This window comes from Hyperolius riggenbachi, chromosome 10, assembly GCF_040937935.1.
Source record: "Hyperolius riggenbachi isolate aHypRig1 chromosome 10, aHypRig1.pri, whole genome shotgun sequence".
Classification (NCBI taxonomy): domain Eukaryota; kingdom Metazoa; phylum Chordata; class Amphibia; order Anura; family Hyperoliidae; genus Hyperolius; species Hyperolius riggenbachi.
Genome location: NC_090655.1, coordinates 24092133 through 24105209, shown reverse-complemented (window position 1 = coordinate 24105209; position 13077 = coordinate 24092133). Strand labels below are relative to the sequence as shown.

General features: G+C 43.7%; 1 protein-coding gene across 2 annotated transcripts in view; it reads right to left on the bottom strand.

Annotated features, from left to right (window-relative positions):
• Positions 1-7534: 7534 nt before the first annotated feature.
• The window catches only part of INPP5A (inositol polyphosphate-5-phosphatase A), a 614694-nt gene continuing 609151 nt past the window's right edge, over positions 7535-13077 (bottom strand). The window contains exons 15-16 of one of the 2 annotated variants that reach the window (XM_068255129.1): positions 10609-10696; positions 7535-9426 (exon numbers count right to left, since the gene is read on the bottom strand). In XM_068255129.1, the coding sequence (XP_068111230.1) occupies positions 10616-10696 (81 nt within the window). In that variant the 3' untranslated portion in view covers positions 7535-9426; positions 10609-10615. The remainder of the gene's footprint in view (positions 9427-10608; positions 10697-13077) is intronic. The other variant, XM_068255128.1, reaches the window with a different exon arrangement.

Sequence of the window (13077 nt, the reverse complement as noted above, 5' to 3'; positions counted from 1 at the left end):
GGAAAGAAGGGTACTAAACAGGGTGGGCGGAGCAAGGCCCACAAGGAGTTTGTTCCCGGAGAAGCTCCCTCCCTCCCTCCCAAAGAATTTCTATAGGTTGCTGTTTGTTTTTCCGTTGTTTGTGTGTTTTTTGTCATTGCAGCCGGAGAGGGTCTGGTATCCGGAGGTGGTCGAGAGCTGGTTGGTGAGGTGTTCGCCTTGGTGCGCTCACCTACGAAGAAATGCAACGCTTTAAGAGACTGCTATGTTGGGCGGAAGGCAGCTGTCCCCGAGTTGGAGCTCGCGGCTGGGGGCCGGTATTAGGAGCTGCTTTCCTTCAGTTAATTGGTTCATTTGTTTTGGTCCTCCAGATCCCTTCCCCATTTAACTTCTATTTTTTGCACTATTGTTAATTTGTTCAATAAAGACTAAGGGCTGCTCTGGCCTTTTATTCCCACGTGATACTGGAGTCATGTGTGTTTTTGCTATGAAAGATGGTGTGGGGATATAAGGGGGGCTGGGTGAGGTATAACTTAAGATGGGAGGCTAATAGTGAATGCCCTCATCAAGGAAACCACTGTTAAATAAGAGGAACATAAAAGTTTGTTTGTGGACAGGAATGTTCTGTGGACTGAAGGGACAATGTTCTAGGAATTGGACAGTCAAAAGTGGACAGTCAAACTTTTTGGGAGACAGGAGTCATGTCTATAAATAAAAGAACGCCCACAGTAAAACATGGTAGCGGTAATGAGATGGCATAGGGTTGTTTTGGGGCTTCAGGGCCTGGGTGACTTGCCATAACTGAGAGGAGCATGGATTCAGCTATAACAGAAATAGAATGTCCGGTCGTCAACCCATGATATGAAGCTGGTGTATGCATCAGGACAATTATCCAAAACATAGGTAGGGTGAAAAAAAAAGGGAGGGGGGGGGGGGGGGGGGAGGGAGTGGGACACCCTGGATAAAAACAAACAAAAAAAATCACAGAAACACCAGGAGCACCGAAGGTGCAGTAAGTCACAACAATAAAAGGGTTGTAGAGTCAATGAAATGTATTCACAAAGGAAGGTTGCAGATGGGCAACCAACCACTGTAGGCAGGTGGAGATGCACAAACCCGACTCCACTCGGGTGACCAGCCAGGCTGGATGTGTTTGCTCCCTTCGTACAAAAAGTTCTAGATGGTTGTAGAGGTGGGGTTAGGCCACCTGGCCAAATAGAATACCCCTCCTGAAGGAAGGAAGGTAACACAAAGGGGGAGAGGCACCTCAAATGCTTGCTTGAATTTTTTCTGGCACTGTGTTAAACCTGAGGAAGTTGGCCAACACTCACGAAATGCATTGCAAGTGCATATTAAATTATGTTACAAATTATTTTGAACGTGTCATTGAGGAAAGCCGCCTCAAACTTTTTTTCATTGTAGTTGCTTTTAACGGATTTATCATACCCTGGGCGCCTCCTTCTCCCCCTTTGAGCTATCCACAGAAATGAGTCCTTCTCTGAATGACTTCGATAGCACAAACTAATATCTTGGTGGAGCCTAGTCAAAGTTTGGTCTTGAATCCCACTGAGATGTGTTAGATGTGTAGTTCATGGGCAAACAAGGGGGGTCGGGTGTTAATTGGGTCAGTACTTTTTCGCATGAATGATTTTGTGGTTGGTGCATTTAATAAATCAAGCAAGCATCCAAACATATGTGGAACAGAGGCGCCAGCACGGTAAAAGTGGATAAAACCTTTAAAATTTGTTTGGAGGAAGCGGTGGACTTACCTCCATAAAGCACACATGAAAGACTGACTGTATAATAGTAATTCATTTATTATATAGTACCCCAAAAGTGCACAGAGGCGCTACTCCTGCTACTGCTGAAACTCTGTTTGTCCCCACGTTTATTGCCTGATGAAGCGGGCGTGGCCTACAAAACGCGTTGCACTTTTGGGGTACTATATAATAAATGTGATTACTATTATACAGACAGTCTTTTGTGTCTGCTATATGGAGGTAAGTCCACCGCATCCTCCAAGCAAATTTTAAAGGTTTTATCCACTTTTACCCTGCTGGCGCCTCTGTTCCCCGTTTGCTGTACCGTGTCCACCCCTGGTGGAGGGGTGATCTACCCTTTTTCTCATCTACAGAGAGCGACTACTTAACCTCCCCGGCGTTCTATTGAGATCGCCAGGGCGGCTGCGGGAGGGTTTTTTTTTAATTAAAAAAAAACTATTTCATGCAGCCAACTGAAAGTTGGCTGCATGAAAGCCCACTAGAGGGCGCTCCGGAGGCGTTCTTCCGATCGCCTCCGGCGCCCAGAATAAACAAGGAAGGCCGCAATGAGCGGCCTTCCTTGTTTTGCTTAGATCGTCGCCATAGCGACGAGCGGAGTGACGTCATGGACGTCAGCCGACGTCCTGACGTCAGCCGCCTCCGATCCAGCCCTTAGCGCTGGCCGGAACTTTATGTTCCGGCTACGCTGGGCTCAGGCGGCTGGGGGGACCCTCTTTCGCCGCTGCTCGCGGCGGATCGCCGCAGAGCGGCGGCGATCAGGCAGCACACGCGGCTGGCAAAGTGCCGGCTGCGTGTGCTGCTTTTTATTTGAAGAGAATCGGCCCAGCAGGGCCTGAGCGGCAGCCTCCGGCGGTGATGGACGAACTGAGCTCGTCCATACCGCTCAGGAGGTTAATCCTGAGTGAAGACAGGTTTAATCTCCTCACCTGCATCTAGAGTGGTTGCCTTTGTGGTAACCCACGTTTGTGAGTATACTCTTCTCACTAATTATCTTTACTAATTTTATGCTGAACATACTACACTATATTGGGTTCTCGGTTTCTCTAACCTTATTCAAACATATGTATTTTTTATCCAGGTTTTCTGTTTTTATGATACTAAAACTTGACTAGTGATCAGAAATACTTGTGTTCTAAACAAAAGTAGTCTTCAAACTAAAGATTGAACATTACTATCAGCTACTAAATATACACATTAGGGAATTTATTCATAAATCAAGAGCTTAATGTAATATTCCCATAGTAAATATGTTCAGTTTTTAAAAAACATGAATGCAGTTTCAAAGCACAAACATCTTAAAGACACTCTGTATTAACCACTTAAGGACCACAGTCTTTTCGCCCCTTAAGGACCAGAGCCTTTTTCTCCATTCAGACCACTGCAGCTTTCACGGTTTATTGCTCGGTCATACAACCTACCACCTAAAGGAATTTTACCTCCTTTTCTTGTCACTAATACAGCTTTCTTTTGCTGCTATTTGATTGCTGCTGCGAGTTTTAGTTTTTATTATATTCATCAAAAAAGACATGAATTTTGGCAAAAAAATGACTTTTTTAACTTGCTGTGCTGACATTTTTCAAATAAAGTAAAATTTCCTATACATTTGAGCGCGAAAGTTATTCTGCTACATGTCTTTGATAAAAAAAAACAACCATTCAGTGTATATTTATTGGATTGGGTAAAAGTTATAGCGTTTACAAACTATGGTGCCAAAAGTGAATTTTCCCATTTTCAAGCATCTCTGACTTTTCTGCGCACCTGTCAGGTTTCATGAGGGGCTAAAATTCCAGGATAGTACAAATACCCCCCAAATGACCCCATTTTGGAAAGAAGACATCCCAAAGTATTCAGTGAGAGGCATGGTGAGTTCATAGAAGATTTTATTTTTTGTCACAAGTTAGCGGAAAATGACACTTTGTGACAAAAAAAAAAGGTTTCCATTTCTTCTAACTTGCGACAAAAAAATATTAAATCTGCCATGGACTCACTATGCTCCTCTCTGAATACCTTGAAGTGTCTACTTTCCAAAATGGGGTCATTTGTGGGGTGTGTTCACTGTCCTGGCATTTTGGGGGGTGCCTAATTGTAAGCACCCCTGTAAAGCCTAAAGATGCTCATTGGACTTTGGGCCCCTTAGCGCAGTTAGGCTGCAAAAAAGTGCCACACATGTGGTATTGCCGTACTCAGGAGAAGTAGTATAATGTGTTTTGGGGTGTATTTTTACACATACCCATGCTGGATGGGAGAAATATCTCCGTAAATGACAATTGTTTTATTTTTTTTACACACAATTGTCTATTTATAGAGATATTTCTCCCACTCAGCATGGATATGTGGAAAAATACACCCCAAAACACATTATACTACTTCTCCTGAGTACGCGATACCACATGTGTGGCACTTTTTTGCAGCCTAACTGTGCTAAGGGGCCCAAAGTTCAATGAGTACCTTTAGGATTTCACAGGTCATTTTGAGAAATTTCGTTTCAAAACTACTCCTCACGGTTTAGGGCCCCTAAAATGCCAGGACAGTATAGGAACAAGTTAGCGGAAATTGATTTTAATTGTTTTTTTTTCACAAAGTGTCATTTTCCGCTAACTTGTAACAAAAAATAAAATCTTCTATGAACTCATCATACACCTAACAGAATACCTTGGGGTGTCTTCTTTCTAAAATGGGGTCACTTGTGGGGTTCCTATACTGCCCTGGCATTTTAGGGGCCCTAAACCGTGAGGAGTAGTCTTGAACCCAAATGTCTCAAAATGACCTGTGAAATCCTAAAGGTACTCATTGGACTTTGGGCCCCTTAGCACAGTTAGGCTGCAAAAAAGTGTCACACATGTGGTATCGCCGTACTCAGAAGAAGTAGTAAAATGTGTTTTGGGGTGTATTTTTACATATAACCATGCTGGGTGGAAGAAATATCTCTGTAAATGACACATTTTTGATTTTTTTTACACACAATTGTCCATTTACAGAGAGATTTCTTCCACCCAGCATGGGTATGTGTAAAAATACACCACAAAACACATTATACTACTTCTCCTGAGTATGGCGATACCACATGTGACACTTTTTTGCAGCCTAGGTGCGCTAAGGGGCCCAACGTCCTATTCACAGGTCATTTTGAGGCATTTGTTTTCTAGACTACTCCTCACGGTTTAGGGCCCCTAAAATGCCAGGGCAGTATAGGAACCCCACAAGTGACTCCATTTTAGAAAGAAGACACCCCAAGGTATTCCATTAGGGGTATGGTGAGTTCATAGAAGATTTTATTTTTTTTCACAAGTTAGTGAAAAATGACACTTTGTGAAAAAAACAATAAAAATCCAATTTCCGCTAACTTTTGACAAAAAATAAAATCTTCTATGAACTCATCATACACCTAACAGAATACCTTGGGGTGTCTTCTTTCTAAAATGGGGTCACTTGTGGGGTTCCTATACTGCCCTGGCATTTTACGGGCCCAAAACTGTGAGTAGTCTGGAAACCAAATTTCTCAAAATGACTGTTCAGGGGTATAAGCATCTGCAAATTTTGATGACAGGTGGTCTATGAGGGGGCAAATTTTGTGGAACCGGTCATAAGCAGGGTGGCCTCTTAGATGACAGGATGTTTTGGGCCTGATCTGATGGATAGGAGTGCTAGGGGGGGTGACAGGAGGTGATTGATGGGTGTCTCAGGGGGCGGTTAGAGGGGAAAATAGATGCAATCAATGCACTGGGGAGGTGATCGGAAGGGGGTCTGAGGGGGATCTGAGGGTTTGGCCGAGTGATCAGGAGCCCACACGGGGCAAATTAGGGCCTGATCTGATGGGTAGGTGTGCTAGGGGGTGACAGGAGGTGATTGATGGGTGTCTCAAGGTGTGATTAGAGGGGGGAAATAGATGCAAGCAATGCACTAGCGAGGTGATCAGGGCTGGGGTCTGAGGGCGTTCTGAGGTGTGGGCGGGTGATTGGGTGCCCGCAAGGGGCAGATTAGGGTCTAATCTGATGGGTAACAGTGACAGGTGGTGATAGGGGGTGATTGATGGGTGATTGATGGGTAATTAGTGGGTGTTTAGAGGAGAGAAGAGATGTAAACACTGCACTTGGGAGGTGATCGGATGTCGGATCTGCGGGCGATCTATTGGTGTGGGTGGGTGATCAGATTGCCCGCAAGGGGCAGGTTAGGGGCTGATTGATGGGTAGCAGTGACAGGGGGTGATTGACGGGTGATCAGGGGGGATAGATGCATACAGTACACGGGGGGGGGGGGGTCTGGGGAGAATCTGAGGGGTGGGGGGTGATCAGGAGAGAGTAGGGGGCAGATTAGGGACAAAAAAAAAAATAGCGTTGACAGATAGTGACAGGGAGTGATTGATGGGTGATTAGGGGGGTGACTGGGTGCAAACAGTGGTCTGGGGGGTGGGCAGGGGGGGGTCTAAGGGGTGCTGTGGGCGATCAGGGGGCAGGCGGGGGAAATCAGTGTGCTTGGGTGCAGACTAGGGTGGCTGCAGCCTGCCCTGGTGGTCCCTCGGACACTGGGACCACCAGGGCAGGAGGCAGCCAGTATAATAGGCTTTGTATACATTACAAAGCCTATTATACATGCGTGCAGCGGCGATCCGGGTGCTAGTAACCCGCCGGCGCTTCCGAACGGCCGGCGGGTTACAGCGAACGGTGGGCGGAGCCAGTCCCCGGCGGCTGATCGCGTCACAAATGACGCGATCGCCGCATAGCCACTCCCGCAGCCGCCCCGCCGATGGGCGTATTGTGGTCGTTTGGGCCCGGACTTTGCCGCCGCCCATCGGCTGGGGGCGGTCCTCAAGTGGTTAAAAGAGTTCCCTTGAGGGGTACTCACCTCGGGAGGAGGGAAGTCTCTAAATCCTATCACCGCTTCCCATGGTGGTTTCGCTGCAGCTCACGGAATGCACAGCCGACAATTTGTCAGGCTGTGCAATAGTTACCTTTCCCGGCTCCAGCGAGGGCGCTGTTGCGGCTCTCCACTCTGAAATAGCCGATCTCAGTCGAGTCCGCTCTACTGTGCAGGGACAGGAGACCTCGCCTGCGCAGTAGAGCGGACTCGACTGGGATCGGCTATTTCCGCTGGAGCCATGAAAGTTAACTATTGCACAGCCTGACAAATTGTCAGCTGTGCATTCCGTGGGCTGCAGCGAGACCACCGTGGGAAGCGGTGATAGGATCCAGAGGCTTCCCACTCCCGAGGTGAGTATCCCCCAGGGGAACTTTTTTCTTTTTTCCAGTATAGATCTTCTTTAAGGATTATCAGGGGAAACAGGATGCACCTGAGCTCAATTGTGTCCCACTCCTGAGAATTATATTTTTTTATAATCGTAGTTTCATCATTCTCTGTGTATAAGCAAAAAAAGAAGTATGTTTAAATGTTGTATTATCTCATATAATTGACACAGTCTTTCTGTGTCCTGGAAGCTGAAATATAACTTTTTTTTAATCTATCCCCTGCACTCAGAAGATGTTCTCTTCCAGGGAAGAGTTTTGTGGCTGTAATTCCTTGAGTGTGGATTACGCTTTGGTCCAAACTGGGTTCCTCACTTGTATATATGAAGGTTAAATCTTTCAAGAAGAAAAGGAGCTTAAGTTATTTGTGTGTTTGGCACTGTATATACACGTCTATCTCATCACAACACATCATCTTGGGTACCTATAAACAAAATAATAAATAAAATACAGCAACATGAATATTTATTAAGTGAAAATATGATGCAACAAGGCATAAAAACGACAAAGAAAAAAAAAACACATAAACCGGAATTGTCACAACGAACAGTTTATTGCTTGAAGTTGAGAACCAGATAGCGCATGTTGTTTAAAGTCGGTTCTTATACAACCATCAGTGGAATAGTCATTTGCATGAACATAGTCTCGTGATAAGAGTACAACAGACATGGCACACCAACATGACGCAGCATCTGCCATTTTTGTACGCAGCAGCTATCTAGCAGCCGCCCACACAGACTCTAAGCGGACAACAAATAATATATATTTTTTTTAACGTAGTGATTTAGAAACAAGGTAGGAGTCTCAACCTAATGCAATCACTTAGTCCGTGAACTGTAGTGTTCTGAATTAAAACAAACAGTAAAAACGAATTTCATTCCCCAGGCATTTAAAAATGCCTTAATGTGTCGTACTCTGGGGTACCATTCAAAAGTGATCAGCCTTTTTCCTTTTTAGGAAGAAAAAAAAAACACTTTTTTTTAACGCTATGTTCTAAAAACTAATTTCTACCTGTAATAGGCTATTCTAGATAATGTACGATATGCTTCCCATGTCTTCACTGGGTTATAGAATAATTGGCACCATGATACAGTAACAAAAGACAGACTGAAAAAAAAAAATAGTTTACAAAACCCTTAAAAGATACACCCAAAATCCTGCCTAGAAACTTCACATTCAGTCCTTAATATGACATAGAAATAATTTATTACAAGAGTATTAAAGTGAAAACTGCTACTGTATATGCATCGTATCGACTATCGGTGTTTCTTTAACAAGGAGAACGACACAAAAATGAGATTATTCCACAGAAATTTTGGTTGCTGATGTACATATATCTAAAACGGCTACTCCTGAACGCTCGTTACTGATATGGCACACAAAGCCAGTACTGGAAAGAATACTTAGCATAGGTTTTGGTAAGATTTATAAATTATTTTTAAAAAGTATATATTTTTTTATATTTATATATACTATATATATATAAAAGTTGAAAGCAGCTGCTGTGTGACTTGAAATTACACAAACAAACCATGTTATATGGCAGTGTAGTAAATCCTTTTTTAAAACACTAAAAATAGAGGTGGGGGGGAAGGGAATACAGACTGGGGCTGTCTCTATATAAAGTGTGACGCTCAGTAATGGCTATTCATCTGAGCGGTCACTTTAAAATGATAATTATTATTGCACTTTAGTGGCTACACCCCTAGCTAGTCTAACGTTAGGGATACAGGCCGCAGTTGACAAACAAAAAAACACATTGAAAACCATCAATATCTTGATTGGTAATAGTAAACGTCCCCCACGTTGCATTTGGCTTTAAGCCTTTTACAACTTGATTAGAGTTTCAGTCTTTGAGAAAAATAAAAAAAACAAAAATATGCAGGAAAAATGTGAAACGTGACAGGAGGTCCTTGTTGACTTCCTCAGCTTGTAGTGGACGGGTAAAGTTGGGCAATCCCGTTTCCTTCAGCACTGTAGGTCACCGTAATACTAAGGAGGGTGCACAACAGGGCTGACGATGATCCAAAAGGCTGTTAAACCTCAAAAGGAGCAAGTCTGTCCCCCATGTTGTCGTTGGTAAGAGGAAAAAAACAAAAACAAAAAACAAAAACAGGAGCTTGTGGTGATATGTATGGTCTGCTAGCGTTTTGGCAACACAACAGTGATGTAAAAAATATATACATGTTTCTACTGGATGCTCTATTACGTTGTAGGAAAGTGAGGTATGTGAGATTGGCTGGGAAGATGAAAGCCTAGTAGATGATCCATAATTTACAAAAAAAAAATAATTAAAAAAATGGGGCTATGAGGACCTGGGTTTATCTGCGCAGCTCTATACATGGAGGGATCTGCTCTACTGCAGGCAGTAGGTCCTCACAGCGTGGTCTCACGATAGATCTTTTCACTTGGCTGGCATCTTTTCCCTGTAGCGGAGGCAAGAAGGTTTTATTAAGTATGAAAAACTGAAACACAAACTTTCATTTAAAATAAATAAATATTAATACTACTACAACTAGGCACAGCAAAACAAAACAAAAACAGGATATAATGCTGAACACCAAGCTTGGTAGAAAGGACTCCAAATATTACTCCTATTACACAGTGGTGCATCATTTAACGCAATAAAAAAATAATCTATGTAAACATCCGTCTCTCGGTCTATCAGAGACAAGAGTATTGGCGAGCTCTGTAAAAACACTGCAGGAAAATTGGGCGCAGCCGGCGCCACCATAAGCCGTAATAGGAATTACTGCTATAGTGGCGCACAGTCAGTAACTTTGGCGCCGTCAGGAGACGGAGCTGAAGTTGCTTTTAAAACACTGTAATTCGGCTTCCAGCAATAATTCCCCACTATCCACATGGACCTAGAGGGGGAATAGTAATTAACGCCGCAGGGAACTTGTGCAGCAGCAGGATAAGTCATGTACCGGCTGTATCCTGTGCCCAAGTCTCCTGGCGGCAAGTTCATATGTATGCGAGTATTGGTGGTGCCACCACCGCACGGTTTCCTTATTGTTGTCTGTAATAGGCACAATCACACCCTGGGCCTTGTGGTAATTAAATGGGGCACTGCGTCACAATCTGTTAACCCTTTAGCAGCCAATTTATTTAGATGCTTGCAAGTGTTTCAGGTTAATGTATTTTAGCACTTTTTTTCCTGCTTCTAATTAGTACTGCTGTGAAGTGTATTTATGGCCACTTGCCATTAGGGGGCAGTGTGAGACAATAACAGAGGACTTATGATTTCAGTTTCTATATTTTCTGCAAGTAGAGAGAGATTAAAGCATTCCAAGAATTAACAGCACAACGAGTTCTGCAGACTGAGGTCAAAAGCAGAACACTTATCTTAAACAAAATAACTCGGATGAAGCTGCTAATGGGTTAAAAAAAAAGTCTGCTAAAAAACAAAAATCTTCGAAAGCTAGGGAGAGAGCTCCATAAGCGCAAACAATTATCTTAATATTTTTATCATTTTTTTTTGTAATATACTCAACACGTAGGTATTGTGTGGCGAGTATTTTGGACTAATTTTTTGCCGAACTTGGAGTTGAACTTTAAACAGGATTATTTGTAAACAACGGGAAAAAAAATGAAAGGATATTTACCAACACATCACTGCACGATACAACACTTGTGCACATGTGCATTTGCTTTACCTGCCCCGGCGGCTAATCGGAAGGACAGGAAGACAGGCTGTATAGAAAAACAAAAAAACAAGGTAGCGTTACATTCATTTTACCTACTAGATGATCTATTTCGTGCTTAGAGAAATACTGAGGCGACACTCTGGAAAAGCTAGATACTTGGCTATGTAGAGCGAAAGCTATGGATCCCCTAGAGCCTTACTGGTTGTCTCTCCATGTTCTCAGTCCATCATCTCAGGTTGAAGTTCCATGCCTTCAGGACTCATCGGAAGACTTCAGAAGCCTTCAATTGGACTACCAAAGGCGTAGTCGAGAAGTTGCTCAAAAACCTTCCAATGGATGAACACTTGGAGAGAGGACCAGGAAGGCTCTACTGGATCCAAAACCTCCCCTATACATATGCGAGTATCTAACTTTTTTCAGGGTTGCTTCATTCTTAACAGTTACAAGGACCTAGATTCAAAAAATGTTTCTCTGCCACAGTCACAGGAGATGTTTCACGTCTTATTTATCAAAGTACTACACTTCCTTTCCCCAGTAAGCAAAAATGTACTTGATATAAATTCTACCGACTTAACATAGGTTTAATAATACTCAACTCAAATCAACAAAACATCTCTTGTGAGGAACATTTATTATATCAGGTCTAAGGCCTGGTGCACATGAGGGGAGCTGAGGGCAAGCCATCTAACTCACAAACTTCATGGCCAATTAAATGTGGATGCCAAACATGCACTATGGCTCATCCTTTCAATCGTCTGTACACCGCAATAGATTGTTTTCATAATCACGTGATGTGTACAAAACCAATTCATATTTACCACGGATCTGATCTTTTACTATGGCAAGAAACCATTTCTATGTCGTTTATGATCAGTCATATCAATAAATGGCCAATCTAGTAATTTTGCCTAAATATTTTGAGTAGAGGACTTCCTCATGTGTACCGGCCCTGAGGTATTTTGACAATTGTCACCATAGTATTTCCTGTTTTACGACAATGCAGCTGAGACACCTAACAAAAAGAGGAGGAGAGAAGGGTAAAGCAACTTAGAAAAAGCATATGGTTAGGAGACATCTTGTCCCAGTTTAAAAAAAAAGAAAAAAAAGAGTATAAATGTAAGTAAAGCTACATGGAAAAAACCTTACACTACAAAGGCATGGGCACATTTCTTCTCAGACTCTCTTCCTTTTTTTGGGGGGGGGGGGGGGGGGGGAATAAATCCATGATATACATTGTGTGCTTGGCAACAACTATACGGTGGCATATCTGGAGGCGTACAGACATAGCCCGTGCCATGGGGGCCAAAGCACCCATGGGCACTATGCCTGCCACCCCGTCACAGGGGTAGGTAGAGGAGGTTAGTGTTAGGTATAGGTAGAGGGTGGTTAGTGTTAGGCATAGGCAGGGGGTTCGTTATGGCTAGGAGATTAGGATCAGATGTCAGTAGGGTTGCGGACTAATGTGAGTTAGGTATCGGTTAAGTCACAGTACAATATCAGCTAATTTACCGTTATTCTACTAATGGTAAAGATGCATCGTAGAATATCGGTAAATTTACTAACCCACGCCTATAAGCGGTACATCTGTGCCTAATTGAACTTGGGCCTTTTTTAAATGTACGTTTTCCCTATACAGAGTAGGGCTATACGACTGACGGCCCGCTTGCTGGATGTGGCCCCCCCCCCCGGGCTATACTCGCTTTCCCGGTCTATTTTTTGTTTCACGCCCCCTCTCCTGGCAGGCTCACCCTTTGTTAGCACTTGGCTCCACCCCCAGACCCAGAACATTGATGCTCCCTCCAGCTGAAAAAGCTGGTGCTAGACACGCCCCCTGCCCATGAAGTTGGACAGCACGCCTATAGACAATGGAGAGATAAGGGAAAGTATATAAAGATTAGGGAAAGTGTAACAATAGCCACAGCGAGAGGTGAAGGTGGGAGTCTGGTGGTCTGTGTCACTGTCCCCATCCCCAATATGCAGAGTAGGGTAGGGAGTAGTATGTGTTACTTACTTCCAGCACTGCGTAACATTCATTCTTCTTTTGTTACAGCACCGCCCACAGTGTAGCCATTAAACCCTGTGTGACGTTTCACGCGCAAAACTTTGCGCGCAAGTTTTTCCCTCAAAGCGGTGCTAACCTACTTAGTGCAATGCTTATCACGCCCAAAAGTCTTTAGGCGTGATAACTAGGTTAGCACAGCTTTGTGAATCAAGCCCCATATATCAAATGCTGACATGTACGGTTACAAATGCTGCCATTCTGATGAATTAAATTGCAAGTGAAAGACACTTGTTACCTGGCAGATGGGCAACTGAACTGCATGGTAACTGTGCAGCTCAGCCGTCTGTGTGGAAAAAGCCTAACTGGAGGACTTCAGTGCCCACGAATGAACTAGAAGTTCTAGAACACGGATTGTCTCCACTGTG